Source organism: Primulina tabacum, chromosome 4, assembly GCF_025594145.1.
Source record: "Primulina tabacum isolate GXHZ01 chromosome 4, ASM2559414v2, whole genome shotgun sequence".
Taxonomy (NCBI): Eukaryota; Viridiplantae; Streptophyta; class Magnoliopsida; order Lamiales; family Gesneriaceae; genus Primulina; species Primulina tabacum.
In genome coordinates, this window is record NC_134553.1 from 4,283,997 (window position 1) to 4,311,978 (window position 27,982).

At 35.9% G+C, this 27,982-nt stretch overlaps 4 protein-coding genes across 9 annotated transcripts; 2 read left to right on the top strand and 2 right to left on the bottom strand.

Annotated features, from left to right (window-relative positions):
- Positions 1–666: 666 nt before the first annotated feature.
- LOC142542601 (uncharacterized) lies at positions 667–2,358 on the top strand. The gene has a single exon (XM_075649322.1). The coding sequence runs from the start codon at positions 835–837 to the stop codon at positions 2,143–2,145; it is 1,311 nt and encodes a 436-aa protein (XP_075505437.1). The 5' UTR covers positions 667–834; the 3' UTR covers positions 2,146–2,358.
- A 393-nt stretch (positions 2,359–2,751) lies between these two features.
- LOC142542602 (protein PLANT CADMIUM RESISTANCE 11-like) lies at positions 2,752–5,185 on the bottom strand. 2 transcript variants are annotated; one of them, XM_075649323.1, is made up of 5 exons: positions 4,734–5,178; positions 3,971–4,034; positions 3,477–3,641; positions 3,265–3,330; positions 2,752–3,064 (listed from the first exon to the last, which is right to left on the bottom strand). In XM_075649323.1, exons 1-5 carry the CDS (start codon positions 5,009–5,011, stop codon positions 2,924–2,926), a joined length of 714 nt encoding a protein of 237 aa, XP_075505438.1. In that variant the 5' UTR covers positions 5,012–5,178; the 3' UTR covers positions 2,752–2,923. The 2 variants fall into 2 exon arrangements, with proteins under 2 accessions (XP_075505438.1, XP_075505439.1); XM_075649324.1 differs by lacking the exon at positions 3,477–3,641 and having other exon boundaries at positions 4,734–5,185.
- A 3,701-nt stretch (positions 5,186–8,886) lies between these two features.
- Positions 8,887–11,264, bottom strand: LOC142542603 (E3 ubiquitin-protein ligase CSU1). Its single transcript, XM_075649325.1, has 2 exons — positions 10,865–11,264; positions 8,887–9,747 (listed from the first exon to the last, which is right to left on the bottom strand). Exons 1-2 carry the CDS (start codon positions 11,101–11,103, stop codon positions 9,072–9,074), a joined length of 915 nt encoding a protein of 304 aa, XP_075505440.1. The 5' UTR covers positions 11,104–11,264; the 3' UTR covers positions 8,887–9,071.
- A 9,442-nt stretch (positions 11,265–20,706) lies between these two features.
- On the top strand, positions 20,707–27,902 carry LOC142542605 (G-type lectin S-receptor-like serine/threonine-protein kinase At1g11330). Of its 5 annotated transcripts, XM_075649329.1 has the most exons (11): positions 20,707–20,910; positions 21,167–23,563; positions 23,741–23,842; positions 24,153–24,325; positions 24,409–24,619; positions 24,713–24,950; positions 25,047–25,197; positions 25,855–26,489; positions 26,562–26,852; positions 27,284–27,439; positions 27,527–27,902. In XM_075649329.1, exons 2-8 carry the CDS (start codon positions 22,288–22,290, stop codon positions 26,161–26,163), a joined length of 2,460 nt encoding a protein of 819 aa, XP_075505444.1. In that variant the 5' UTR covers positions 20,707–20,910; positions 21,167–22,287; the 3' UTR covers positions 26,164–26,489; positions 26,562–26,852; positions 27,284–27,439; positions 27,527–27,902. The 5 variants fall into 5 exon arrangements, with proteins under 5 accessions (XP_075505444.1, XP_075505442.1, XP_075505443.1 ...); XM_075649327.1 differs by having other exon boundaries at positions 25,855–26,852; XM_075649328.1 differs by having other exon boundaries at positions 21,208–23,563; positions 25,855–26,852.
- Positions 27,903–27,982: the final 80 nt, after the last annotated feature.

The following is a 27,982-nucleotide window of genomic DNA, read 5'->3' on the forward strand; positions in this document are numbered from 1 at the left end:
GCGAGACAAATTCGTCTCAAAGACATTAAGTCTCACTTTAGCAACAATTTCAACCGAAATGGTCTCTGTCACACTCTTTTACAATACTAATTTCTATTGTGATGAAGTTTTATTAAGCGAAAATATCACACCATTGCACCCAAGCAATAGTCTACTTAACAAAAGTTTTGAAGCTAAGCAAAACCTATAAAAAAAAAAAAAAACATAAACAACAATTTGATTCTCAAACCGGACATACATTCGACCAACGAGACGTGAGAGATCAGTGAATTGAAAGCTAATATATGTATATATTTTAGTTTAATAATATAATCTGGAAATCAAGACAAAGAACGTATACGTGTCCGAATCTCATGGACCCATGAACAATTATTGGAGAAAAAAATGAGTTGGTTCGGCATGAAAATTGATCAAATTATATTTCTTAGAAAGATGATTTATATTTAATTTTCGTATTCCAATAAATGAACAAGTATAGTTTTCGGATTGATGCAAAAGCAGGTACGAGTCCGAAGCAATTCACCACAAAAAATTTGTGGCCCAAGTGAATCTATTTTCCCCCAACGACTACTGCTATTAATATTATTAAAAAAAAAAAAAAAAAATTGGAGTTGTGAGCGAATAACTACTTTTTTTCTTTTATTTATTGGAGTGAGATGGAGACAGCAGGGACCCGTCGCTTTGTTTAGTCCCACCACCACCACCGGCCAGTAGCCCCACCACCACCGGCCCTTCTCTCCAGACCAATACATTTCTCTTTCACTTTCTTTCCATTTCTTCTTACACTCATGAAGAATTCCTCTGTTCATCGGTATCGAATTAGCAGTTTCTCGAATGGCAGCTTCACACTACCAGGTAGGTGAAATGGACTCAGGCACTGCCGATTCGTTGGCGTCGACGCCGCGCTCAGATCAATATCATCTCATCCACGATGACGGTGCCGCGATGCAGCAGCCTAGGGTCAGGTTTATGTGCAGCTTTGGAGGGAAAATCATCCCCCGCCCGCATGATAACCAGCTCCGTTACGTCGGCGGAGACACCCGAATTGTTGTGGTTCACCGACACACAACCTTCACTTCTCTTCTCTCAAAGCTCTCGAAGCTGGCGGGCACATCCAACATCAGCATAAAGTACCAGCTTCCGAACGAAGACCTCGACGCTCTGATAACTGTCACCGCCGACGAGGATATTGAGAACATGATGGAAGAGTATGATCGGCTCTCTCAGAATAAATCGGCTAGGCTTAGGCTCTTTCTTTTCAATATCGATGATACAAGCTCCAGAACCACCAGTATAAGTTCGCTCCTCGACGGCTCCGCTAAGCGCGAGAACTGGTTCGTCGACGTCCTGAATGGCGGGCCGGATTCGGGCCCGGTTCTGGAGCGTGGCCGGTCCGAGGTTTCATCCATCGTCTCCGAAGTTCCGGATTACTTATTCGGGTTGGATAATCAGGATGACGCGTTAAAAGAACCCAAGCTCAGAAACAAAAACCTTTTGAACGACAGTGTTTCCATATCTGATCCGGGTTCACCTGCTCCGGTTGTTTCTTCGCCTTTCGGGTCCACTTCATCATCCCTGGCGCCACCCAACGTGCAAGCAATTCCAGATCTTCCGCCTGTGAAAACCAAACCTGTTAACCCTGTTCAATCTATGGACCAAGTGAAGGAAAATCGAGTTGATCATGAGATGCTGGGCGAAAATACAGGTCCTCCCCAGCCACAAGCATATTCCAGTGGACCAGGACCCATGTGGCACTATCCTGGTCCAGCTATGCAACCCGTGCCGGCTGTTTACTACGTGCCCGGTGGGCATCAAGTTCAACCCGGTAATATTTCGATGCAACCGTTCCCAATGCAGGCTCAATATGTCCAACCATACCCAGTTGTTCAGAGTCAAGTACCCGTTGGGTTTCCTCAAACCGTATCAAGCATGGGTCAAGTATATGGGGCGAGTGTCAGGACTTACGATTTGAATTCCCGAGTTGTTCACGATGGTGCGAATCAAGCTATGTATTTCGCAAAAGGGGTTAGAAATGCAGCCATCGTTCAAGGTCCTTATCCAGGCATGTTAGCTTCTGGTGTGGATGAAATACAGGGCTCCGGGCTTGATGTAGCGGGGCGCGGCCAGTTACCTCAGGGACCATGAAATGTTGGCGTGCAATGTAACAATAAATCTTGGCATATTGTATTTTTACTATCGTGCATTTGATGCTAGATTTGATTGGATCCTATACATGATTTGATTGGGATTGCAATACTACGTACGTATGATTGGTTGGTCAAAAATGCCCAAACCTTGTGAGAAGCAATGAAGCATCAGCAATTCGTGTAGAATATCAACAACGTTTGAGGTAGACAAGTACTTGTATTGATTCGTGTTCGAGAATATTTAATGGACCAAATGCAGTTTTACAAAATAAAAGAATCTGTCAGATGTTAATCTAACTTGGCTACCTGTGCCGTCGGGGCTCAGAGTCCTCAGGTTCTATACCGGCCATAAAATAGAGCTATGAACACAGGCATCATCTCCTGTCCCACGAGAGATGATTGATAAATCCAATCTTGCATTGTTTTTTTAAGAGAGTTCTGTAAATATATTAACATTATATAACATTTTCATATCAATCACCCTTCAAAGGAACAACTAATAGCGATTGATTTTTGTACACAACCAAGATAATCTTATTAGTTACATGTACATTTGCAATATTTGCAACCCTACAACCAGATTTGAACTGGCAAATAATCTCACTTGAAAATGGCTATTATTTTCATCTAGCTTCGTAAACAAGAGCATTCAGCATATGATCAAAACCAACTCGAGAAAGATTTCAATCGCCTTGTAGAATCAAGCTCATCTATTTTCCATTTTAAAACATGAAACGACTCTCAGCTTGTGGGGAAAAAACATGAGAATGCCCAACCTAACTGTCATTTGTGTCTTTTTGCATACCTAAGCATACAGGCGACTTTGTTGACACGGTGCCTATACCTATACATATGGTGTCCCCTCTGCCATTCCAGATACCATCTTGGACGTTGTTCATCTCCAATGTTCTCGACTCCTGTACATGCCAGCGCAGAAAAAGGTATTATTCGACAAGACAACAGAAAGAGCAAATAATAGGCAGGAGTCTAGTCAATATGTTCGTGTTTCAGTGTGAAAGTTTTAGGCTTGGCACGGTAATGAAAACCAGTTTCTGATACTGAATACTTTCTAGCAATGAATAAAACATGGGAATTTCAGTATAGAATGGGGATGGACCTGACATAAAGCGCAGCACGGGCAAATAAGGTGGTACACACAGTCATCGAAAGGACTATCACTACCCTGCAAATAATTAAAGACAAGTCGCATTCTTTGTCAAAACTAAGATAGCAACATTGTTAGGAAAGTAAAAACAAACCCTTTCATTTTAATAATCCAATTATCTCCCGTTATATAATTCGAAAGAATTCTAAAAATGTAATGCTTACTTTTATATTGAACCTTTTCCTAATCAGTGTTCGGTAAAATCCAATATATGTTCCAACTGAAACTGTAAATACAATGGCCAAATAAAGGAAGCAACGTCTCCGAGTAAATATAAATGCTAGCATGTTGCACAGGGCTGCAACTGCAAGAATAAAGTGAATAGATCCCTGCACCATCCACTGGTTAAACTCAGGGAAGAAAAATCTTTCCAATAACGAGCAAACGAAGATCAAACTCTAGATGTAATAAATGACAAAATCACAATTAACATTAACTCAAAATTGATAATCAATGAACAGATATCGAAATTGCGCCAGTTCAGAAGTGAGACAAAGAAAAGAAACAGACGCTGGTCTAGACAAATAGAAGTTTAATGAGCAAACACAAGCCACAGTGGAACTTCAAATGGAGGGTCCCTGAATAACACAATATTTAACGTTGGGCATACCGCAGTTCAGGTGAAAAAGAATCTTTCAACGAAAGAATGTGTATTTACCTGAAGAAAACAAGAACCAAATCCAGATCGTTTCATATTCTTGCCAAATCTATAACATGGACAACTGCAATACAAGACAATCCAATGACACATATGCTCCACATCAGAGAAAAATACACAAACAAGAATCCTAAAAATCAAGCTTCCCAATCCGCAAAGCACTAAGATAAGCGGTAACATGACAACACCACCAAATTTAGTCAAAACCATCAAATCAAGAAAGCATCCAAAGACACACACATATATACGCACACTAACCGTGCCCACTTATATGCCCATCACCTAATGGATGTGATTAAACATATCAAAATTGTATATCCAATAGATGAAAGTCAGTGGACACAACGGTTGGCAGACAACATTGCAAAACTATATATATATATATATCGAAACTAAGGGATAGCTATTATCTTTAACCAGTAAACTGTTTCAACAATCTCGAACAAGAAAAAGATTATTATCTCTACCTCGATTCCATCTACGGATGTCATACTTTACTCTTCATGAGAACCCAAAACACAATTCCAATTTCTAACAAGTAACAAGTCAAACTAAAGCTAAAAGCTACACAGAAGCATCCAAGCTCAGCAATTTAACATTCAGGGACTAATAAATAAAATAAAACACCAGAATAAGCAACATCAAATTTCAATACCATCTTCAGAAATCGAATAAAAAAGCAGCACCCGAAATCCAAAAGATTTTTTTTTCAACGACCATTTAAGTGAAAATAAATGAAAAGGAGGAAACAGAGAATACCTACCATGTGGATTGAAGAGCTACGCGTTGATCGTCAAAACAGTCGTAAATAATCTCACCTTCCCACAACCTAAAAACTCCCCCTCCATTTTGATACTCAGATACAAGATTTTCTTCCTCGTTGTCATCACTCACTTTCCCCCATTTCCCCTTGTGAGCTTGCATGGCAACCGTTGAACAAAGCATATCAAAATCCAACACGGCCACCCCTTCCATCAACAAACTCTCCTCCTCCACACCCTCCGCCGATGCACCACCTTTCACCTCCATCTCCGTCGTCATTCAAAAGTGGTCGCCTCCTTTTCTTGTTCGGTTTTGGGATTTTAAGAGAAGAGGTGTAATTTATTGAAAAGAAAATGAAGCAGATTCCGTAGTTGGGAGAATGGGAAAGGAAAAGCCAAATTATTGGTGGTCGGCGAGTTAGTAGTTTTATTACAATGGCATGCCAGCGAAATTTGAGATGATGGATTTTGCCATGTCAGCATCAAGAATATGGGGTATTTTAAAAGAGCAGGTGTATTTCAGATGAATAATCTTACCGATATTACTCATTAACAGTAAAAATAATATTTTTTTTGGAATGACTCAAATAAAATATCAGTCTTACAAAATACGATCTGTTAGATCGTCTCAAACAAGTTTTTGTCATTTTAAGGATTATGGTTAGTTTTAAAAGTTATTTATTATTTATTTTTTCATTATTTTATAAAATAAATATATAAGAAAAACGAGTTAAGAGTCAACATAAGATATCTTCAAGCCCCGTTGTATAAATTAATCATAGAGTGCATACAGCAAATACACATTATTAGTTACAAATCAATGTATGTAGTTGTAAAGTAAGGTGGTTGAGGTGAGTATGAATAATTTTGTGGATGGTGGAACTTAATTAATGGATGCTTTCAAGTTTTAAGGGGGTCAATAATGGAGTGCCATTAATATTACTGGTTGGATCTTTTCATTTTTGGGACTTGATGGCTTGTTCATCTAATTCTCAACTATCCCAAGGTAATACATTAATCACACCTTTCGAATAACACTTTATTTGACAAGTGATACCTTCGGGATAGTCTGGGTTGTGCCCGAGTCATGGACGATTCTTGTGCCCGGAGCATGGACGACCCATGATATTGGATGGATGACCAGAATCAGGACAAGTCGGCGGGAAGGGTTCATCAAGAGCCGGGCGGGTGAATGCCCGGGACGCCTCCTCCCCGGGCCACTGGACGCCCGGGCTCTCGTTCAAGCTGCCGGGAACTTTCTACCCGGGCCACCTCGATATGAGCACCGCACTCGAGTATACTAGCAGAATAGGATGTGGACGACTGTCCCATCTCTGACACCAGGTCGATGGGTTGACAAAATTAGATGGACTGGATGTGACCAGTATGAGATTTAACATGTCAGAATATAGGGTGTGCTCAACCGCCCTACTATAATTAGTAGGTAGCACGGAGAACAAGGTCATCATTACTTCTCCTACTATAAATATCAGGTTCTCTCTTTACATTTACATTCATTCATTCACACCAATATCACAACCATCATTGGTTACATTGGTTCTTGGCTTGAATCATTCACTGACTTAAGCATCGAAGTGGCCACGCCGGACACCCCTCCGGCGCCCATTCATGTGGTTACCTTCTTGAGTGCAGGAAATCTTCTCCGCCCGAGAAAGAAGCTTCTGGTTCAGATATCTACATTGCTCTTATTTTCTTCATCATTTTGATAGCAGATCCGGTGGAGCACCCGACTCTGCTCACTCATTTCACCCGAATCGCATCAATAAGTTATTTGATAAGGAAATGGTGATTTTGTGAAAAATCTTCCTGCATATCTTAGAATTAAAATTCAGTATATCACTATAATTTTTTCAGAATCGATACCTGATAATGATAAAATTTTAGTTTTAATTCCCTACAAATCACCCAAAGTTACAATTTTGCCCTTTTATTCTTTAAAAAAAATATAATTTTATCCACAAAAATTACACATGTCTTCTCCATCTAAAATATAATTTAAAAAAAATATTATTTCTCAATTATCATGGAATAAAAGTAAATACTTATTTTGACATACAAAGTATCTATTGTAGGGTTTCAGATATCTGATTTTGCTATTTGAATATTTCACATGTATAAAAAAAATACTATATTTTCGAGTAATCACAAAAATCCAGTCATTGTTATTCCTTTCATGAAAAATTCATTAAGATAACTTATTCATGTCATTTTATTTATATAAAAAAAATAGTTCACCGCTCATCATTGATTAAATATTTATTTTGACATACAAAGCACATATTCTGGAGTTCCAAATGCTTAATTTGGCTCTTTGAATACTCTACATGTGTAAGAAAATACTGGATCTTTGAGCAAACACAAAAAATTCAGTAATTGTTAGTCTTTTCATGAAATTGCGTTAATATGACTTATTCATGTCATTTAATTTTTGAAAAAATATAGTTTCTCACTAATCATAGAATTAGAAAAATACTTATTTTGACCGATAAAGTACTTATTTTGGGGTTCCAGATATTTGATTTTGGTATCTGAATACTTCAAATTTGTAAGAAAATACTTGAATTTAAATAATCTTAAGTGACTTTTGATGGTGTCATTTATGAAGTTGAAATGTGATAACTAAATTGATACAAAGAGTATCTAATTAGAGTATAAAAATACATGCTTTTACTTCATAAATACTCATATCCAATTATTTGGGGATGTCAAAATATAGTTTGAAATTAATATTGAGTGACACTGATGATGACATTCGTAAAGTAAAAAATTTGATACTTAAATTAATACAAATATGACATAATTTGAGTCTACAAATACTTGATTTTACTCTTTAAATACTCAAATTCGATTATTTGATTATGTCAAAATATATAGTTTGAAGTAAATATTGAGTGATCTTTGATAATTACATTTGTGAATTAAAGATGCGGTATCTAAATTGGCACAAATAGTACCTAATTCGATTCTACATATACTTGATTTTACCATTTTAAGACTCAATTTTGATTATTTTGACATATAAAAAAATATTTCAAGTAATATTGAGTGACTTTAGATGTGTCATTTGTGAAACTAAAATGTGATACCTAAACTGGTACAAATAGTATCTAATTCGAGTGTACCAATACTTTATTTTACTCCCTAAATAATAAAATTCAATTAAATTTTTATGTCAAAATATATTGTTTGAAGGTAATATAGAATGATCTTTGATGATGATATTCGTAAAGTAAAAATGTGATGCCTAGATTAATACAAATAATACCTAATTCGAGTTACGAAATACTTGATTTTATCTTTTAGAAACTCAAAATTGATTATTTGGTAATGTCAAAAAATATAGTTTGAAGTTAATAATTTCTATGGTATTGATGTAAAATAGTGATAAATTGGTACGAGGAAAACCTAAATCTGGGATGTCAAATTAATAACACTTTATTTGATAAAGAAATTTATAACTCTCGTATTTTTTAAAAAAAGATTATTTGAAAAAATAAATATATAAAAAACCTCTCTTCCGCCGCCACATCCATACTGCACTTACAAGAGCACCTCTCACCCCATACTCAAATGGTAGAAGTCTATCACGCCTTCTCCATGCTTGTATATGTTTGGTCCGACAGGAAACAAGTAGCAGGTCATATAAAGTGCATAAACCAAGCTTCGTGTTGAATTTCTTCCCACTCGGTGCTTGCAAAGGAAATTTAAGATAATAATAAAAGATCAGCAGCTCATTTAGTACATGAAGAGTGTGATTCAATTTGCCATTTTGTGAATTAGTTATGATAGTTTTAACTATGTAACAACTCTATTCCAGGTGTCATTATTTCATTTGTGTATATATACTTGCAATTGTATTCATCGAGAAATTAATGAAAACAACCATCTTCCTCACTCTATCTGTATTAATTGAAATGTTACTTTCTCAATATATCTAAATAAAGATGAGCAAAGATACCACGAGGACCTCGCCATCTTCAGGCTGCACTGGTTAGAAGCTTCTCTCGTTTTCAGTCCGTCGTAAACAAAAAAACTTAAATCAGAACATAACAAGATTGCACCAAGTTAAAAACAATGAAAGACAGGCCCATTTCTATTGTAATGGAATGAAACAAGTGTCGACTCCGGAGATATTCAGTATCTAAATAGAATGAGACCAAGATATTGAAATTCGATACAATACAACTCGAAGATGCAACTCATTCACCATATACATTAAGACGATGACAATTAAAGCGACGGTGAAGATATTAAGATAGCAGTGTAAACCATGCAGGAAGGAAAAATACCACTGAAAAAGATGCAATCTACTCCCTAGATCAAGATTTTAGAACAGGTTTTACGAGGCCCAGCCCTGAACCACTACCTAAGTGTTTGAACTCTGCTGCCTCAAGATGATCCCCATGACCGGCAAAACCAGTTCCTCCTTTTGCCAGATTAACAAGATTTTTCTCTTTGCATGGCTTGTCGCAGACCAAACAAACCTTATCAACAGCCACAAATTTATCAGCACACTTCTTGCAGAACACATGCCCACAAGAACCCAAAGCAACAAGCGATAGCGTGTTTGTCAGTGTGGCCTTGCAGCTGGGACATATAAAGGTCTTATCGAGGGAACTTGATTTTTTATGTTCACGTTTTTCCTCTGTAAAATTAATTGCAAAAAGTGTCTTTAACCGAAGTTTTTCCTTTCCTTCGGGACAAATTGTTTCAGTTGAAGGGGCCTCCACTTTTTTAGGAGCATCTGGAGTAGCGGAAGGCAGCCAAAATGCCTTCATAGTACGGAGTGCTTCCTCTTCATAAGAAGTAGCTTTTACACTGTTCGCCCCATGAAAACCGTTTTTGCCACTGTTGTAGTTCTTGTCATTGTACTGTGGTACTGCTCCATGGTTCTGTTGATCAAATGCGTCAAGCTCTCTAGTCCTTTGAAGCATTAACCTCTCCTCCTCTTCGTCTTTTTCTTGCCTTTGTTGAGTGGCAAGGGCTGATAGCTTCCTGCACGTAAGAAAGAAAGAAGTTCTGAAACCTGGAACATAAGATGAGCATCAATCTTGCTCAGATAAAGGCAAAGCAACATTTTTTCCGCATAGGATGCATTCACAGGCAGAGGAGGAACTCAGAATAAATTTCTTACACAAATTCTTCTGAAAGCCTACAACAATCTGGGTCGAAGCCTACAACATTGATCTAGTGACACAGGTCCTTCTCCTAAGTTTCTAAAGTGCATAACCGTGCAACATCAAATCTTGGGAAGTTTTTACCAGTTGAAAAGTAGAGATGCATAGCTTGATGAGGATAACTCTACTCACAAGCCAGAGGTTGCTAGGTTATTGCTTGCATTAATCAATTCATCAGCTTCTTAAGCAAGCAGTTACTATAAGCTGCTACTTAAAATTACATACAGCTAACTTGGGTTAAACATTACACAGAGCCAACTTGAGTTAAACATTACATTTTCGTAAAGCAAGGATGGAGAAACGAAATAGATTTACGGGAGCCCATTGTGCAGTCTTGTGCGGGCTCGGGGCGTGACACTTTCTAGTTTTGCAATTTCTTTAAAACTGAAAACCGGAACTCAACAAATTCCAAATGAGGAAATTTCCCACACTTACTATACACGGTGGGTGGACCCCACTAAACTTTGAAGGTGTGTCAAACGAGTGATTCTTATACACCAAATTGTTGTAACTTTCATAGGCAATGAGCAAATAGAAACAAATTGGCAATTGGTAAGATTAAATTCAGTCCAGCACAAGGTGCTGCCTCTTCACTGGGATAACACACTGCTGGCCTTGACTTGTAGCATGTAAAGCATTCACCTTTACCGGAATAGTTAATCATACGAGATTTGTTCACCAAGATCTATTACAAGCAGCCGGTACAAAAGTAGCATGTAGAACAGAAAAAGTGGCATTAAATATTTTCCCCTAATTTACGATTCACTAAAAATAAAAATCAACTTAAAGCTAAGTAATTGAACTCTTGCCCCCTTATGATCGGGCACTATTAAAGATGGATTACAAAAATTACGACTGCGACATGAAAGGAAGAATGAACACCCGACATAAAATATAATTCAAAAATCAAATAATTCGGCAATTAAGGGAAGAACCTTTGAATGTCCTTCTTCTGGGACAACAGGCATTCGAGAATGCATTCTTTGCAGAAGACGTGGCCTTTCGAGCAGGACATGGGTTCAATCAAAGTCTTCAAACAGAGACAACATGCGTCGAATGGTTTGATGGAGTCTTTGCCCAACCTCTCCTTCTGTGTGCCGTATCCTAGCTGCCGCTTTTCACTGTACGTGAAGATAGCTAAATCATTGTTGTTCTTCGAGTGTCTCTGAGGCATTTTTGCTTGGATTCTAAACAGAATACTTGAGGAGAAGTTGAATTTGTCGAGGGGATAGGGTAGAGAAATCGGGGAGACGGGGACTATGAAACCCTAATCAAATTGGGGTAATAAATTTTACCACAAGCGGTTGGTTCGAGGGAAATCGGGAATTAGCGGCTTTACATTGTGTTTGTGCGTATAAAAAGGATTTTAATTTTTTTATTAATTATATTTTATAAATATTCATATTTTTTTTATCAAGAACAAAAATTTAATTTTAACATATAATGAATATTATTTTTAAGAAATTAAAAAATATAAAGTTTATCGAGATGATATTAAAAATAAAATTACCAAATTTTGATAAATGAAATTCCATGAAATCTAATTAAATATCAATCTTATTTTGAAATTTCATTATACCAAAGATTAGAATGTAATTCGCAATTCCATCAAATTCCATGTTATCAAATACATTGTAAATGTTTTATTTGATTTTAATTGCTTTAATAATTAAGATCAAGACCAGCAACTCTATGCATATAATAATGAGTAAACGTGATATTTCTTAGTAATAAATTCATATCTTTCGGGGGTGTGTTTGTGTTAAGGCATACATTTAATCAAATGCAATTTTCGAAACGATTTATTTTTTTTCCAAATTTTTTCTTTGTGATAAAAAATTATTATATTATAGGTATTTAAATTAACACAAAACTCATATAAGACAGTATCATGCGTCGATTTTTGAAACATGTACTCTATTTAGGTCACTCATAAAAAATATTATTTTTTATGATAAAAATATTATATTTAATTGTAAATAAATATTCATAAAATCGACCAAATCTTGATGTGTCTTTAAGTTAAAGAGAACCTAAAATCATAACTCAGCTTATTTAAATATTCATTGAGTTCTTGTCTGTATGATTTACCAAGTGGATTTATGTCTGAACGAGTGGTAAGAGATATAGGAAATTTTATTGGATGTTTTGAGGAAGCAGATCCAAACAACTTCAATGGAATTTGGCGAAGGAGTGCGAGTTTTACTGGGTATTTAGGAAACTTTTAAAGAGAAGAATGAAGATTAATAAGGCAGGGGACGATCAGGTGGAGATTTGTAGCAAAATAAAGGAGATCAACATATCATCATTGAGTTCACTACAACAGATGCGCTAAATGGAAGTCGTGCTTGGATGTTACTGATAGACTCTGGCTAACTAATTAGGCGACTAATGTATAAGTTAGTTAGGTTAGTTAGTTAATTAGCAGTTAGTCAATGACATAACAAGAGAGCAGCTGTATATGTATAAATATATGGGCATAACCAGAGAAGATGATTATTCTTCAGCCGGTGGAAATCCTCTCGACTTCGGTGTAACGTTCCCTACTGTTTTTCAATAAAACTTATTGCTCTGAGTTCCCAAAGTGGACGCAGGCGGAAAACGCCGAACCACTATAATTCTTGTGTCTTGTGTTTGTGTTCTTGAGATATACTTCTGTGTGTGTGAAGGAGTTGTGTTGAATCCAAGTGATCGAGTGTGTATATGCTTAACAACTGGAGAATTCTTGATCATATACGGGAGAAGGAATAGCTGGGATAATTCATAACATTGACTTTAACGGATCCTAAGCGCAGACGGGTTGAGAGGAATATAGAAGAGAGGCAACTTAATGGGCCAGAATATTCATTGGAGATCATTGGTCATCTGGCACCCAAGTTCGCCGAGCATTATTACGGTCCTAAGCTGGAACTGTCGAGGGTTAGGCAGCAACCCACGCACAGTTCAAGAACTTATGGACTTGGTGTCCAAGGTAAATTTCGGCCACTTCATTGTATTGTGATTTTCGAAAATCCCCTCTACATTCTCTCCAAAATTTCGGTCACTTCATTAAAAAATAAAGATTTGAGCCTTCTTTTGGTTTTTTCTCTTAAACGTTAAAATATTTCTAAATTTCTAGTGCAATTTAGAAGAAAAACAAGTGATATAGTCGTAGATCGGATTACGCGAAATGAAGAAAAGAGTTGAAAAAATCGTTCGTAGTAAATACTACAAAAGCTATTCCCGCTAACCTCGGAATAGTTGGTATCTAGTGAATTATTCACGAAAAGTATAATTGCTAACATCCTATGAATGTTTTTATACTCAAGAGATCATTCGAAGGGGAGTGAAAAGAAGAATCGGTTCCGGAGATCAGGTGAAAATATGGAGTGATCACTGGCTGCCATATGGTGAGAATCCATGTATAGAATCATATTGCATACCGGGTTTGTCTCAGGCAACGGTGGCATCCTTAAGAAGTTCGGAAAGAGTGTGCTGGGACTTAGATATCTTAAAAGAATTTTTCAGTGTCAGGGATCAAAACTTTATCATGTCCATCCAGTTGAGTAGAAGGGGAGGTGAAGACAAATGGATATGTGCAGCAGAAAAGAAAGGAATCTATACAGTTGAAAATGACTATAAATTAATTAAAGGACACCCATACTCTCACTATATAGACTTGTCAACTAGAAAGTTGTACGGGATTTGAAAATTCCAGCCAAAGTTCGCAACTTCACATGGAAAGCTCCGTCATCTAGTTTTCCAACAACTGAATGCTCTAAGAAGTAAAAGAGTGGAAGTGCAACAATGGTGCCCGATTTGTCACCAAGAGGCAGAAGTTGATTTCCATGCTCTTGTTATAAGTTGCCCCCTGGAGAAAAGTGTATGGAGTATTTCCCTCGTAGGAGGAGATTTAGGGATCGCTAATTCAATGCAAAGCTGGTGGAAAGAGATTATCTCAAAAAAATGTAAAAAAGATACGGAGATCGCAGTCTTGGCTTGGAGTATCTGGAAAAATGGAAATGATTTAGTTTGGAACCAAAAGAGCAAGCCAGCAGACCTGTTTTTTAGCACAGGCATGGAACTCTTGAAGCAATGGCATGAAGCAAATAAGCTCTCTGAGAACAACTTCACAAACCAATCTCGCAGCTAGCAGACATCAACACGATGAAACAAGCCTCCCGAGGGATATGAAAAATGCAATGTAAATGCGGCCCTTTTTTCTAACCCTTACCACGCATATTATGGATACATTATTCGAGATTCCCAAGGCTCTATAATAATTGCTAACCATCACCCAGAAACAGCAGAAGTATTGGGAATTAGAAAGGCTTTTAGCTGGTTAAAAGTTGTACAAATGCGTCAAGTAATCATAGAATCACACGCCAAAGTGATAATAGAGGCGCTTAATGGATCAAACCGGAGTACTTAACAAGTTTTGGAGCAATAATAGAAGATTGCAAAATTTTAACACGAGAATTACGAAGTTGTAGCTTTATTTATGCAAATAGATCAGCTAATCAGAATGCTCACGTTCTATCTAACTAGGGCCACTGCTTCTATGACTATCGAGTAGAATGATGTTTACCTCCCTCCACTATGATTTCAGATGTAATTAACCATGAACTATCTTAATAATATTTTATCCTTAGTTAAAAAAAATAAAGAGAACTTAAGCTATGCAAGCAAATATATTTATGCATTATTTTATGGGAAAATAATAAGAAAAAATATTAATCCATAAGTAAAATTTATGGTAATTATACTTAGATTTGATGTATGAGCACCTTTTTTTTTTTGTTCTTTATATATGTCTCTTTGCGATTTTGATATTATATATTGTTAAATTTCAGTTTTAGCATCATGTCTTTTAATTTTTGGTAATTGAGTCATTTTTCATTGAAAGTATTGACGTGACATTGCACATGTCAATAACATGTTGGCGTCAAATCAAATTCACATAAGTTCCACTTCAGCGCCACGTCGAAAAAGTGATTCAAATGGCAAAAGAGTAAATATATAAACATAAAAATCAAGTTTAATTTTGGGATGCAATAGTAGTAACATATATGATATCTTGACCTAGAAAAACATGGTATTACATATCCCAATTACATAATTTACTTATTGTGTTATAGAATCATATTCTAGTGCATATTTTAAAAAATTTCCGGGGAAGCAATAGTACTAATATAATGCAAATAATTAACCCCAGGAAAACAAAAATCGAGAAATCATTCGTGCATCCTCGTGATCAGATCGAAGCTGTCCCCTTTCCATGAGCTAATCTTTGACATCTAGCACTCGAATCTTGATCTACTTTTTCTTCTGGACTATCGATCTAGTCCTCGAGAACCCGACAGTACTTGAATTCGAAGCCACGTCTCTTCTGGAATTAGACTGATCTTCACATCTTGAAGAACTAGAACCCGAGAGTGGAGGCACAACTTGATTTTCTCCACCATCATCTTGCAGTTGCTCCTCCCCGATTCCACCTCCTCCGCGACTGTCTACTGTATTCAAATCTCCAAGACGACGATCAATTTCCACAGCCCGGAATCTTCTATCAAAGCATGCCTCGCATGCAGAAATAGTCCGGCAGAGCTTGGAACCCGATCCGGTCCACGATGTTGGTCCTTGACAAACATTGCAAAGAAGAGTTCTTGAGTGCTTTGCAGCAAGAAAATTGGCTGCATGAACCCTGGAATCACAGTCCCAGCACAAGATTGCTTCGTCTGAATCACAATACAGCCTTGCAACCGATTTGCACAGCTCACATTTCTTCATATATTTTTTCTCTCTTGGTTTTGATTTTCTTTAGGCAATTAATGTGTACATGCATGTTTCTGATCTACTTGGGTTCCATGTTTTATAGTACGTTGTCTCTCCTTATATTCCGGCTGAAACGGAGGAATCAAAGTGGTTAAAACAACAGAAGAAAGGCATGCAAATGGAGGTTTAATATTTGTTATGATATACCAAATTAATGAACTCAAACGAAATGGAAGTCTTTATCTGCCGTAGAATATATATATTAAATCTTTATGCACATAGTCTTCCACTTTAATCGGGCACAATAATTTTTTTCACCCTTTGATTTATTGTTTTTAAAGTTCTCTATCATTCCTTTCGGTTATGCAATTGCATTTGTCATCATGTAATAAGTGTTACATATTTACAATAATATATTTTAATGATGATGTAGATCGATATGGCCATGATCCAACTTGGGTTTTTTGTTGGAGAAACGAGAGGTACGTGTGATATTCACTATCCCTTATTTATGTTAACTACATATTAAACAAGCCGGCCGAATATTCATTTCTCACTCAGTAAAAGTCGAAAAGACACACGTGTATGATATTGGGCCTCCGATCTTACTACTATTACTATATTGAAATTTAAAGCTTAATGAATAAAAATTAAGCAACGAAACTAAAGGAAAAATCGAAAGGATAGCACCGAGGACATAGCGCGAACTCCGAACACACATAGGAGATGCTCGAGGCCCAAAAAGGGATGATGACTTTTCATGATCAATTCAAGTCTCTTGGTCCAAAGAGACACCCCAAAAGAGGAATAGACATGTTCTTTGGCTATGGTTACTTCAAAAAGTTGTGATCCTTGGTTGCAACATTCGGATTGTTATAAACAATCCCTCTTCTATGTATTATCATTTTTATTGTTAATTCATTTATTGTTAGAATTCTTTTGCACTTATATTGTCTCTCTCTTTTTTTATTCTTTGACTTGAAAGTTCTTTGTATATTAAGTTCTTTGATATTTAGAGATTTTTAGTGTTGCAATCTTTTGATTTTAGTTGGTGTATTTACAGACGATTATTGTAAAACCGTAAACATATTTATACAGAGTAATTTCATCTTGCGGAGAAAGAAATCATTTCTTGCCAAGACTACTGTTATAATACAAGATCAGAACTCAAGTGTTCCTGCGCTTGCAAAGAGCACATAAAAGCAAAAGTAGTAGACCATGTAGAAGGAGAAGGAACAACAAAACATGTTCTAAAAATTTATGCATATTTGCCAAGATTACGTGGCCAATAGCAAGCAGGAGGTCTCCAAGATTTTCATTTTGACAAAAACTTGTGTGAAACGGTCTCACGTGTCGTATTTTGTGAGACGGGTCTCTTATTTAAGTCATCCATGAAAAAGTATTACTTTTTATGCTAAGAGTATTACTTTTTATTGTGAATATCGGTAGGGTTGACCCGTCTCACAAATAAAAATTCGTGAGACTGTCTCACAAGAGATCTTCTATTTCATTTTCAGGATAGATTTTCTCACTCATGTTTTTCTACTTTTATGGTAGTTTGTTATATTTTGTTATTTCTTAGATTGAATTATTCTTGAATATTCATGATTATGAACGATAGTGATGTTGAATGAATGGTTCTACACTAATTTTTTTCCTTCATATTTTTAATAAATAAATATCTTTGACTATGTCTATATTCTTATTTTCTATATAAAAATGACACTTGAATTATGAATTTACAATTATGTCCTCGTGTTTTTTTTTCTTTTCGTCGTTAATGATGGTCTTGGTAATCCTTAATTCACTTATTTGCTAAGGTTATTTAGGTAATTCCATTTGTTAGGTTTTCATTACATTAAATTTCTCATGGCTTAATTTAATAAATATTCATAATTCTCATCAAATTTGATGTTTCTTTAATTTTAATATGTGGTTATAATTATTTATTTATTTTGAATGATTTGATTTTGATGATTTAAATTCAGGTTTTATCCTTCTCTTTTGTTGTTTCCTTTTTTTTTTTAAATTTAAATTTTATTTTATTTGCTCAATATTTTAAATTTAAGTATTCATCTATCTATATTCTATATCACTATGAAAATGACATTTGAATTATGATTTTAAAATTATGTTCTTTTAATTTTTTTGTCTTTTGTCATTAATGATGGGCTTTGTAATAAGAAAGCTTATTACGTACATAAATTCATATGAATTGGAATTATTTATTGTTTTGCTAAGGTATATAGAAATTTATCTATTTATTAATTTTTAAAAATATTTTATAATTAAATTTCAAGAATGCAACGATAAAAAAAACTATCAAACAGTAAAATAATAGCAAAAGAAAGATATGTACAAGTACTCGACATAGTAAATTTTATGGAAACAATAATTTTGAAAATATTTTAAAGAATTTATAAAATTATGTATCATAGAAAAATTTAAATAGTTAAAAGAATTATGTTTTTTCATTTCTTAGTTTTTTTTTTCATGCTAGAATACTAGGTAATAAATTTTTAATGCAATTTATTTATTTTTTGTTAAGTTCATAAATTCCTAGGAAATTGAAAATATTAATATGATTTATTTTGATCTTTTGCTAAGGTATATTGAAATTTATCTATGCAAACTTTATATTAAAAAAAAACAATTTATGTTAGAGTTCCATTTGATGTGTTAAATAGCACATATACTTATATAAAAAAGTATAGGACCGAGTGCTTACCGCTTTACCAAAAGCTATAGCTAGTAGTAATGGTGCAACTTGTTGGAAATTTTAATAAAATTTAGAGTTTGAATGAAAGTTATGACTCATGAATGTGGGAGTGTCTTTTGGCTCTCCACATTCTTGAGTTGGTTGTGGCTCATTATTGTGGAGTGTCTTTTGACTTTCCACGTTCTTGAGTTACTTGAAGACCTTTGGTTCTTCATATTCTTGAGTTAATGGGTAAGATTAATTGAGTTAATTAATCTTTCATGACTCTTGGTGTGCATTTTGGGGTTTATATATAGTGGGTTCATTTCCTCATTTCAAACACATGATAATCTTTTCTCTTTCAAGTATTCTCTTGCATTTCATATTGTTAGCTTTTCATTTGGCCTCCGTTAAATCTCGGTGATAAAGTAAAGGTAGGTTTTCATTTCGCCGTAGTAGTGTCTCGTGCTAAGTCACTGCTGGTTGTTCCGTTGTATCCTGGGAAACAGACGTCCAAGACGATCCTCGAAGCACATACAGGAGGGGACGAACCTGTTTTAAGGAAATTGCTTACCGCTTTACCAAAAGCTATAGCTAGTAGTAATGGATGCAACTCAAATCTTTTAAACCGCACAGTAGCTCAAGCACCATGGTTCGGTCGCTCTACCAAGCAGGGACAATTATTGCACCCAACAAAAAAGACTTTGATTTATTAATATTTATTTTTTTAAAAAAAAGACTTTGATTTATGAATTTACTTTTATGTTCCTTCATAATTTTTACGAGTTTTGGTGGTGGTTGGTATTTTCTAATGCATTTTGGAGATTTTTTTTGTTATTTTTTTTGTCAACTCGCTTCTCTCATTAATTATTTAATAAATTGATTTGTGGTAAATTGTCGTTCTTCTGAGTGGTTAATGTGTGCTTAGTAAGGGATAATATCCATTTTCATCCTCATTGTTTATCACTTTTCCCATTTCAGTCCCTCTTCATTTTTGACTGCTTAATTAATCCTTCAAGTTTTAAAAATCTTCCTGAATTGGTCCTTACCGTTATCTTGACGTTAATCTTAACGTTGACTTACATCATGTGCCTCTCACATAATCATTTCTTTGTGAAGACAGTCAGTGGATTACTAATTTTCATTTTATTCCTCACATGTACAACAACCCTAATTCCCAAATCAAACGATGGAAGGAAAGTGATTGCAAAAATTCTTAGTCTACCAGCCTGCACGATAATGCAGAAATACAAAATTATTTGACTTGCAAAAAAATTTGAAAATAAAGAAATATCATAACACCGAAATTTTCCGCAACAATTAACTAAATTCAACGGACCACAGCAAAAAGGCCTAAAAAACATGGAACATAAACATTCATTAAACCAAACAAAGCCAGATACAACAACCCACTAACGATTCCAAATTAAAAAAACTTGACAACATAATACATTAAAAAGAAACAAAATTTAGCCGAGAAACCGGCATTTTCCGGCATTTATTAGTTTTGAAGACATAATTACCGAGTAAACGGCCGTCCATATCGAAGATGACGTGAACGATCGAAGGCTTGGTTGAAGGAGTATCGTCTGCTCCACCTGGATTCGCCATTTGTGAGTGTCTTGGAGCTGACAAAAATGGCGCCTGGCTTTTACAGCATCGGCTCCGCCATAATTAGAGGAGACATTCAGAACTAAACCATAAAATAAAAAATCTAAAAAAACTTATAATTCTCTAAAATCATATTATCTTACTAACTTTTATATCCACGTTTTGTATAATTGTCCAGTTAACATTTTTTTTATAGATAATTATTTTTTAGAGTTTAATAAGTTTTATTTATAATTTTGAATAAAAATTATATTGCAAATATTTATAATAATTTTTTAATCAGTATGTAAGTATTATTTGCATTAGTGTTAAATTTTTTGTTTTATTTTAAATTTTAAATATATATATGTGTGTGTGACAATTTTTGATTTATTTTTACTCAATGTTTTTTTAAAATATTTTTTTTATATTAAGAACGATATAATCATTAAAATTCAAAATTTTGGATAAAGAAATGAAAAGACCAAGAAATAATTGGAACAAAAACATCATGTGACAGGTATATGATGTGGGTCAATGTTAAGATTAACGTCAAGATAACGGTAGGGACCAGTTCAGGAAAATTTTGAAAACTCGAAGGATTAATTAAGTAGTAAAAAATGAAGAGGGATTGAAATGAGAAAAAGCGTTGAGACGAAAATAAGCTTAGTAAATTGTTATTGTTACTTGTAAATGTGTGTCTTGTTTATTTATCAAGGTTCTTCTACAAAAGGTGGGAGATTGGGGGGGATTATGAGTGAGGCTGGAGCCATAGAAGTGTGTAAGAAGTAACAGTGTAAAGTAAGGGAAGAGGTGGATCGGAGCTAGGCTTTTGAAGGTATTGATGTTGTAAATTCCAGGCTACGCGGGTCGGGATGGTTTAGGCGCGACAAAATCCTAAGCTCCAGATTTTTTGTTTTCGTATGCCGAATTCATGAGTAGGTAATTTGGTGGAAGAACAAAATGTGTTTTTTTAGTTAATTCATTTGTAGAGGCCACGTCTTCGTTTGTTTGTTTATCTGTTAGTTACGATTAAATCCAACAGGTTTCGGCTTTTTTTCTTGGTTCTTGTTACATTTCTTGGTTCCAAAAAACACAAAATTCGGCTCTTTGCATTTGTGTTCTTCTATCGTGAAGTTTCTTTTGTTGTTTGGATGCATATTCGATTAATACGAATTCTTGTCGAAAATGATGACAGAAAATATCGTAAATACAAATTCTTGCTGCAAATCATGACAGGAAAGAAGGCATGATTAAATGATTGATGGTTTGATGGAACAGAGTGAAATGAGATCGCGAACTTGTTCTGGAAAATGATCGATAAAATTTGGATAATTATTCATCAGGTGGAAGGGTCCTTCAAGCTTCCACAGAACGATGGAACCAGAAGCTGCCCTGGAGTCCTCCTTTCTTAGAAAGAAAGGGTCCCCTACCCTCACGCATACATCATCTTACAATTTTTTAAGACAGCCCATGAATATCCTGATACGGGAAAAAGAAAGTCAACTTTGTGGATATTAATATTTAAAATGGGCGTTTCATGTTTTGACCAGCTAAAAGAAGTTTATTAATATGAGATTATTGACTTCAATATCAAGATCAAGGAGTTGGAAAAACAATAGTTTGAATAATTATGGCAACAGACCATCTCATTTTTCTTATAGCAAGAAATGCAGGTTTCTTACCGGTTATAATTTATGTACCACATGTTTGGTAATAAAACAAGAACATTAGCAAATCGACAGTCATGTCGTTAGACTATGCTGATTTAATCTTGTTTGATCCGGTCCAAAAAGCTTGCAGCGTGACAAATTTTATGAGAAGATATTTATGTGGACTATTGTAGCAGAGTTGGACTTTAATTGAGGAGCAATTGGATCTTGAACCCTAGGTCCCAAACTTGTGATCTTGGATGAGCTATAGGTCATTTTGCTCATTTCAAGCTTTCAATCCAAATGGTATTTTATTTGACATCATGTCCATGTCATGCATGATTTTTCATCTAAATCGGTATGGTCTCTTCGTATATTAAGTTCGGGGCCTTCGACAGCAACACTTGTGATGGTTGTTGTTTTTTGACTATAATGATTCCACACTGAATTCTAAATAATGCAAACTAGTAGCTGGTATGTCAACAAGCAATTTAATGATTCTTGACAGTTTCTATAATAAGACGATTGAACAGATAAAAAGGTATCACATCAGCTTGAACTTATAAATTTTTCAGGAATTGATGATTGAACCTAACAATTCTCTTGCATAATATCGTAGAATAACTTCTGAAGCAAAACAAGATATTACATAGTTTCCGGCAGTAAAATGAAGAAACTATCCATGTTCCAAGTTTCTTGGGTTATATTTGCATGTTTTTTCTCTAGAATCGGCACAGCTACAGACATGTTATGGGCCAATCAATCCCTTCGAGATTCAGAAATGTTAGTTTCAAGTGGGCAATTTTTCAAACTGGGATTCTTTAGCCCGGTGAACAGTAGTTACAAATATGTTGGTATAATGTATAATACTATCCCAGAGATGACAGTGATATGGGTAGCTAACAGAAAGAAGCCTTTGAATGATCTGAACGGTTCATTGCAGATTTCAGGAGATGGAAATCTTGTGATCTTGAATGGGAAAAAGGAGATAGTGTGGTCATCTAATGTTTCTGGTTCTGCTGTGAATTCGAGTGCTCAGCTCTTGGATACAGGGAATCTGGTGTTACAAGATGGTTTGAATGGTGAGATTTTGTGGGAGAGTTTTGAACATGCTTCAGATTCTTGGATACCGAAGATGAAATTCTCTACCGATTTAAGTACAAATGAGAAGAATATTTTGACATCTTGGACAAGTCCTTCTGATCCAGCTCCGGGGAGATTCACATCTACTATCGAGCCTCTACCGATTCCTCAATTATTTGTCTGGAATGGTAAGTATCCTTACTGGCGCAGTGGTCCATGGAATGGTCAAATCTTTATTGGGATACCTGGGGCAGATACCTATTATCAAAATGGATTCCATCTTGTCAACGATAATCCTTTAGCTGCATATCTCACCATCACGTACACAAATGTGTCTATTTTGTCATATGTTGTTTTGAACACCTCAGGGGTTTTAATACAAAAATTTTGGGCTAATGGTTACCAAGATTGGGCGGTAATATGGTCATCCACAGGCAACGAATGTGATGTCTATGGTAAGTGCGGGCCTTTTGGAATCTGTGAATCTCGGTCTACTCCTATATGCTTCTGTTTGCCGGGGTTTGAGCCAAAAAGCAGAGAGGAATGGAATGCGGCAAATTGGACCAGCGGCTGCAGAAGAAAATCTCTCCTTCGGTGCGAGAAGAACAGTTCTGTTGGCTATATGGGAAAGGAAGACGGGTTTCTGACGATGAAGACAATGAAATTGCCTGATAATTTCAGTTGGTTTTCGACTTCCGAAGCGGACTGTAGAAACCAGTGCTTGAATAATTGTTCATGCTCTGGTTATGCTTTTGATGTTGGCATTGGGTGTTTGTGGTGGATTGGAAGCTTTATTGATGTGCAAAAGTTCTCCAGTGGTGGTACGAATCTATACATCCGCTTGGCATCTACAGAACTTGGTACATCACTTGCCTACTTTCCAAATTTTTTTTTTCTTTTCGTTTTCCTTGGGTTCCCAGTTTTAAGTCATATTTATATCTTCATGTTTAAGAATATACCATTGACCTGCTCGAAAATATGTTCGTCTGGAGTTCATATATTTGTTCCTTGAACCCAACTGTTGATACTGTGAGCAGGTCACAAGAAAAATCTGAAGGCAATTATCTCTACCGTAGCAGTTTTGGGCTTCATAGCATTTTCTGTATGCACATTATTATGGTGGAGGTTAACATATACAGGTAATGGCTCCATTATTCCATACTTGAAATGCTAGAAAACAAATAAGATTATGTTTTTTTATATATTTATAATATATTGTTATTAAGTAAAGAAAAATTTTAATCTTATTTATCTCAACACATTTTCGTTCAAGAGGTGATGGGTGTAATCTAAATAAAAAAAGTTTACTAGACTTTTGTGGCCAAATAATATAAATCATGTTGTCTTTTCACCATAATTTTTTTTGTTTAAAGTTCAAACAGTAATATGCCACTGACAAATTTTATTTGCACTTGTATCCTTTGCCTTTTGTTTTTGGTTTTATGGCAGGAAGTAAACAGATCAGAGGGGTGACAGATCCAAGGTATTCAAATGAATGCGTACTTGAGGGAGTTAGAATTGAAGAACTGCCACTATTTACATTAGGGGCACTCTCAAATGCGACATATCAATTTGACTCTGCCAATATGCTTGGCCAGGGCGGCTTTGGTCCGGTTTACAAAGTATAGACTTCTAACGTTTCAAGTATCAGATTTACAAGTAATTTTTTATGTACTCAAGACTGATTCATTTTGCTACTGTAAAGGGCAAATTGTCAAATGGACAAGAAATCGCAGTTAAAAGGCTTGTGAGATCCTCCAATCAAGGACTTGAGGAGTTTGTGACTGAGGTTGAGGTGATATCTAAGCTCCAACACAGAAATCTTGTCAGAATTCTCGGCTGCTGTGTAGAATCTGAAGAAAAAATGCTCGTTTATGAATATATGCCAAATGGAAGCTTGGATGGTTATATCTTTGGTAAGTAGACAACGGTAAAGTTAGCGCTTTTCCTTGGAACACATGTATTTCTCTGCTTTTAAGTTCTCGTGATCTTTGGATAACTTGTCTCAGATTCGCAAAAACAAGCATTTCTTGATTGGAAACAACGAGTTATCATTATTGAGGGGATTTGTCGCGGCCTTCTTTACCTTCACAGAGACTCGAGGTTAAGAATTATTCATAGAGATCTGAAGGCTAGTAACATCTTGCTGGATGAAGACCTGAACCCAAAAATATCAGATTTTGGCACCGCGAGAATTTTTGGAGGCAAAGAAGATCAAGAAAATACAACAAGGGTTATCGGAACATTGTGAGAACTTATACTTCAATTTAGGTGTAGGTAAATTATTTATGTCGCAAAATTCCAACCTGATTGCATTACTTAAACGGGATTCGTCTTCTGCAGCGGCTACATGGCACCTGAATATGCATTGCGAGGACGATTCTCAGAGAAAACAGATGTGTACAGCTTTGGGGTCCTGTTATTAGAGATCGTGAGTGGAAGTAAGAATAGCAGCTTTTATCATGAAGAACAAGAACTCAGCCTAATATCATATGTAAGCTATTCATAGATTTTGGGACTGTTCCAAGGAAAAGAAACACGTTTACTCATTTTTTGTTGGATTATATATATAATATATATTGGTTTGTGTGGCTTATGGGCTTTCTATGTGAGTGAATGAAAATTTGGGAAGGTGAGTTTGTCCCACATCGGAAAAATAAAGTGGTATAGATGAGCTTATATTGTGATACACTTTATGAAATTGTAAGAATGATTGATCAAGATGCTCTTTCTCGCACACGTCGGCGCAGGGGCCCAAATCATGGGCCCGATTTGAACTAGAAAAGGTTTGATTTGTGTGCAACCATCAAGCCAAAAAATCGCCTAGCTATAGTCTATGTTATCTTTTGCAATTTTTTTACTCGGAAGAGATATTTCACATACCCTTGAGACCTTTCGCAGCGTAGTGATTTGTGCTACATCACTGCGGGTCTGACCGTTGTATCCTGCGATACACATATTGTACTTGCTACAGCCCTCGGTTTGGTTTGGTTTTGTTTTACATATACGATACACATATTGTACAGCTTTACCTTTATGAGCTTGATTCAAACATTTTGTTATTCGTAAATTTTGCTGACATTTATTTCATTGAATTTTGATCTTTTAGAGTCAAAGTCCATCCTCTTGATCATTGTGTATATGTTTGTAGGCATGGAAATTGTGGAATGAAGAAGATATGTCAAGTTTCATGCACCCTGAATGTCCCGATCCACGAGTGAGGAAGGAGATTTTGAGATACACACAAGTAGGTCTTTTATGTGTTCAAGAAACAGCAAAAGACAGGCCCAACATTTCTACTGTTCTATCGATGCTTAGTAATGAAATTGTAGAGCTCCCTCGTCCTAATCACCCGGCTTTTACTGTGAATGGAAGCACTGCAGGAACAGAATCAACCGATAGGTTTGCAACCAAAAGTTCTTCAAATGGTGTCACTTTGACAGTTGTTGAAGGCCGTTAGGATTTCGAACTCCTGAAGTAAATGTACAAATGGCAAGTTAAACCTGAAGATCTGCGTACTCAAACTCATACTACAGGCAGATGTTATGCTCAAAATTTGTTCTTGCGACTTCCGGATGAGTTAGATGTATTCCTTCCGTATTTCTTTTTCCGCCTAAGTGAGGCTTTGTTGGTCATGTTTCCGCCATCCCCCGAATAATATCGAGGAATATAATGCAAGTTCGGTTTTGTATTTATAGATTTGAAAAACAGTATATAGTGTTAGAATGCCCTAGGAATTATCTACTAAATCGTAGTATGGCTCGAAATGTAACGCTGTTTGGACAAGTTTTTTTTCAAAAACGTTTTGGCAGACCGTCTCACAAGATACCTGTTCAAACGTTTTTAGTGTTTTATAAGTATAAATACAGTGGAATGTTTCTGTGCTAGAATATCAAGGAAACAGATTCAGAAATCGAGATTGCTTCCAGGGTAGATGCTTCTGAAGGTTTAAAGACTGTTTTGAGTTCGAAAATTGGGAAATTTAAAGCGAAGCAGCCTCCGAGTCTCGGCGTGAAGGAAGAACGAGTTGGCTTCGCATGCTCACAGTTGGCGTAAAACGCTGAAGTCATATCCAGTTGGTAAATTCGGCGTCACTGACATCGTGGTGACGACGTTGCTTGAAACCCTTGATGTTAATAACTTCTCAAGGTAATTGTAATGTTCTGAAATTGATTTGAGACGCGGAGTAATAGCCAAAATATGATATATTTGATAATTTTCCGCACAGTGAAGTCCCCAGCATCTTCGTAACCTGAAGTATAGGCACCACAACCCTGCTTAGAGAAATAGTTTCATATAAATCTACGAGATATTTTTATTTTCATCCAAGAAGAATTGTGATGCGCTCACAAAATCTATTCATCAGTCGATCAAAGAAGTATAAGTTTGTAGGAAATATAGTGTGGCAATAGAAAAAATACTGGATATGACAGAGTGCTAACAATCTGATAGATTAAATCAGAGAGAAATCATCATCCTACATATTGGATTGGACAGTTCCACAACTTACCAGATTGTCAATATGCTTCGACAGTATGTACACATTATGAAGGGAACTGCTTTTATTTTCCCTCTTGCAGCCAGCTCCCGAGACCTACTATCTGTTCGATGATATTGTCCTCTTGTCCGATGGCCAGATGGTATATCATGGTCCCAGAGAAAATGTGGTCGGTTTCTTTGAATCCATGGGTTTCAAATGCCCCAAGAGGAAAGGAGTTGCCGATTTGTTGCAAGAGGTAAGCAGGAAAATGATAAAGATAACAACCCTTCAAAGATATTTTGTTGCATTTGTTCTAATGAGAGGTTAAAATTTCATCACACAGGTGACATCCAAAAAAGATCAGAAGCGGTATTGGGCACGCAAGGATGAGCCTTACCTGTTCATCACAGTGAATGAATTCGCGGAGGCATTCCAGTCATATGCCGACGGACAAAGACTAGGGGATGAGCTGAATCCGTACGATGAGAGCAAAAGCCATCCAGCTGCTCTGAGTAAAGACAAGTACGGTGTTGGACAGAAAGAACTCCTGAAAGCCTGCAAAGATAGAGAATATTTGTTGATGAAAAGAAATGGTGGATGTGACATTAAAACAAGCTCTATGCAAATTAGCTAATGGTACCAACATTCTCTTTATATTAATATGTTTACTCAATCATGCTGGCATGACTTGAAATACTGTTAGAACAAATTCGTAGTTATTATGGAGCCTCGTGTTTCTACTTGTTTATTCATCAGTGGTTTGCTAGTTCCTGACTTGCCATATTGCTACAACAAAGAG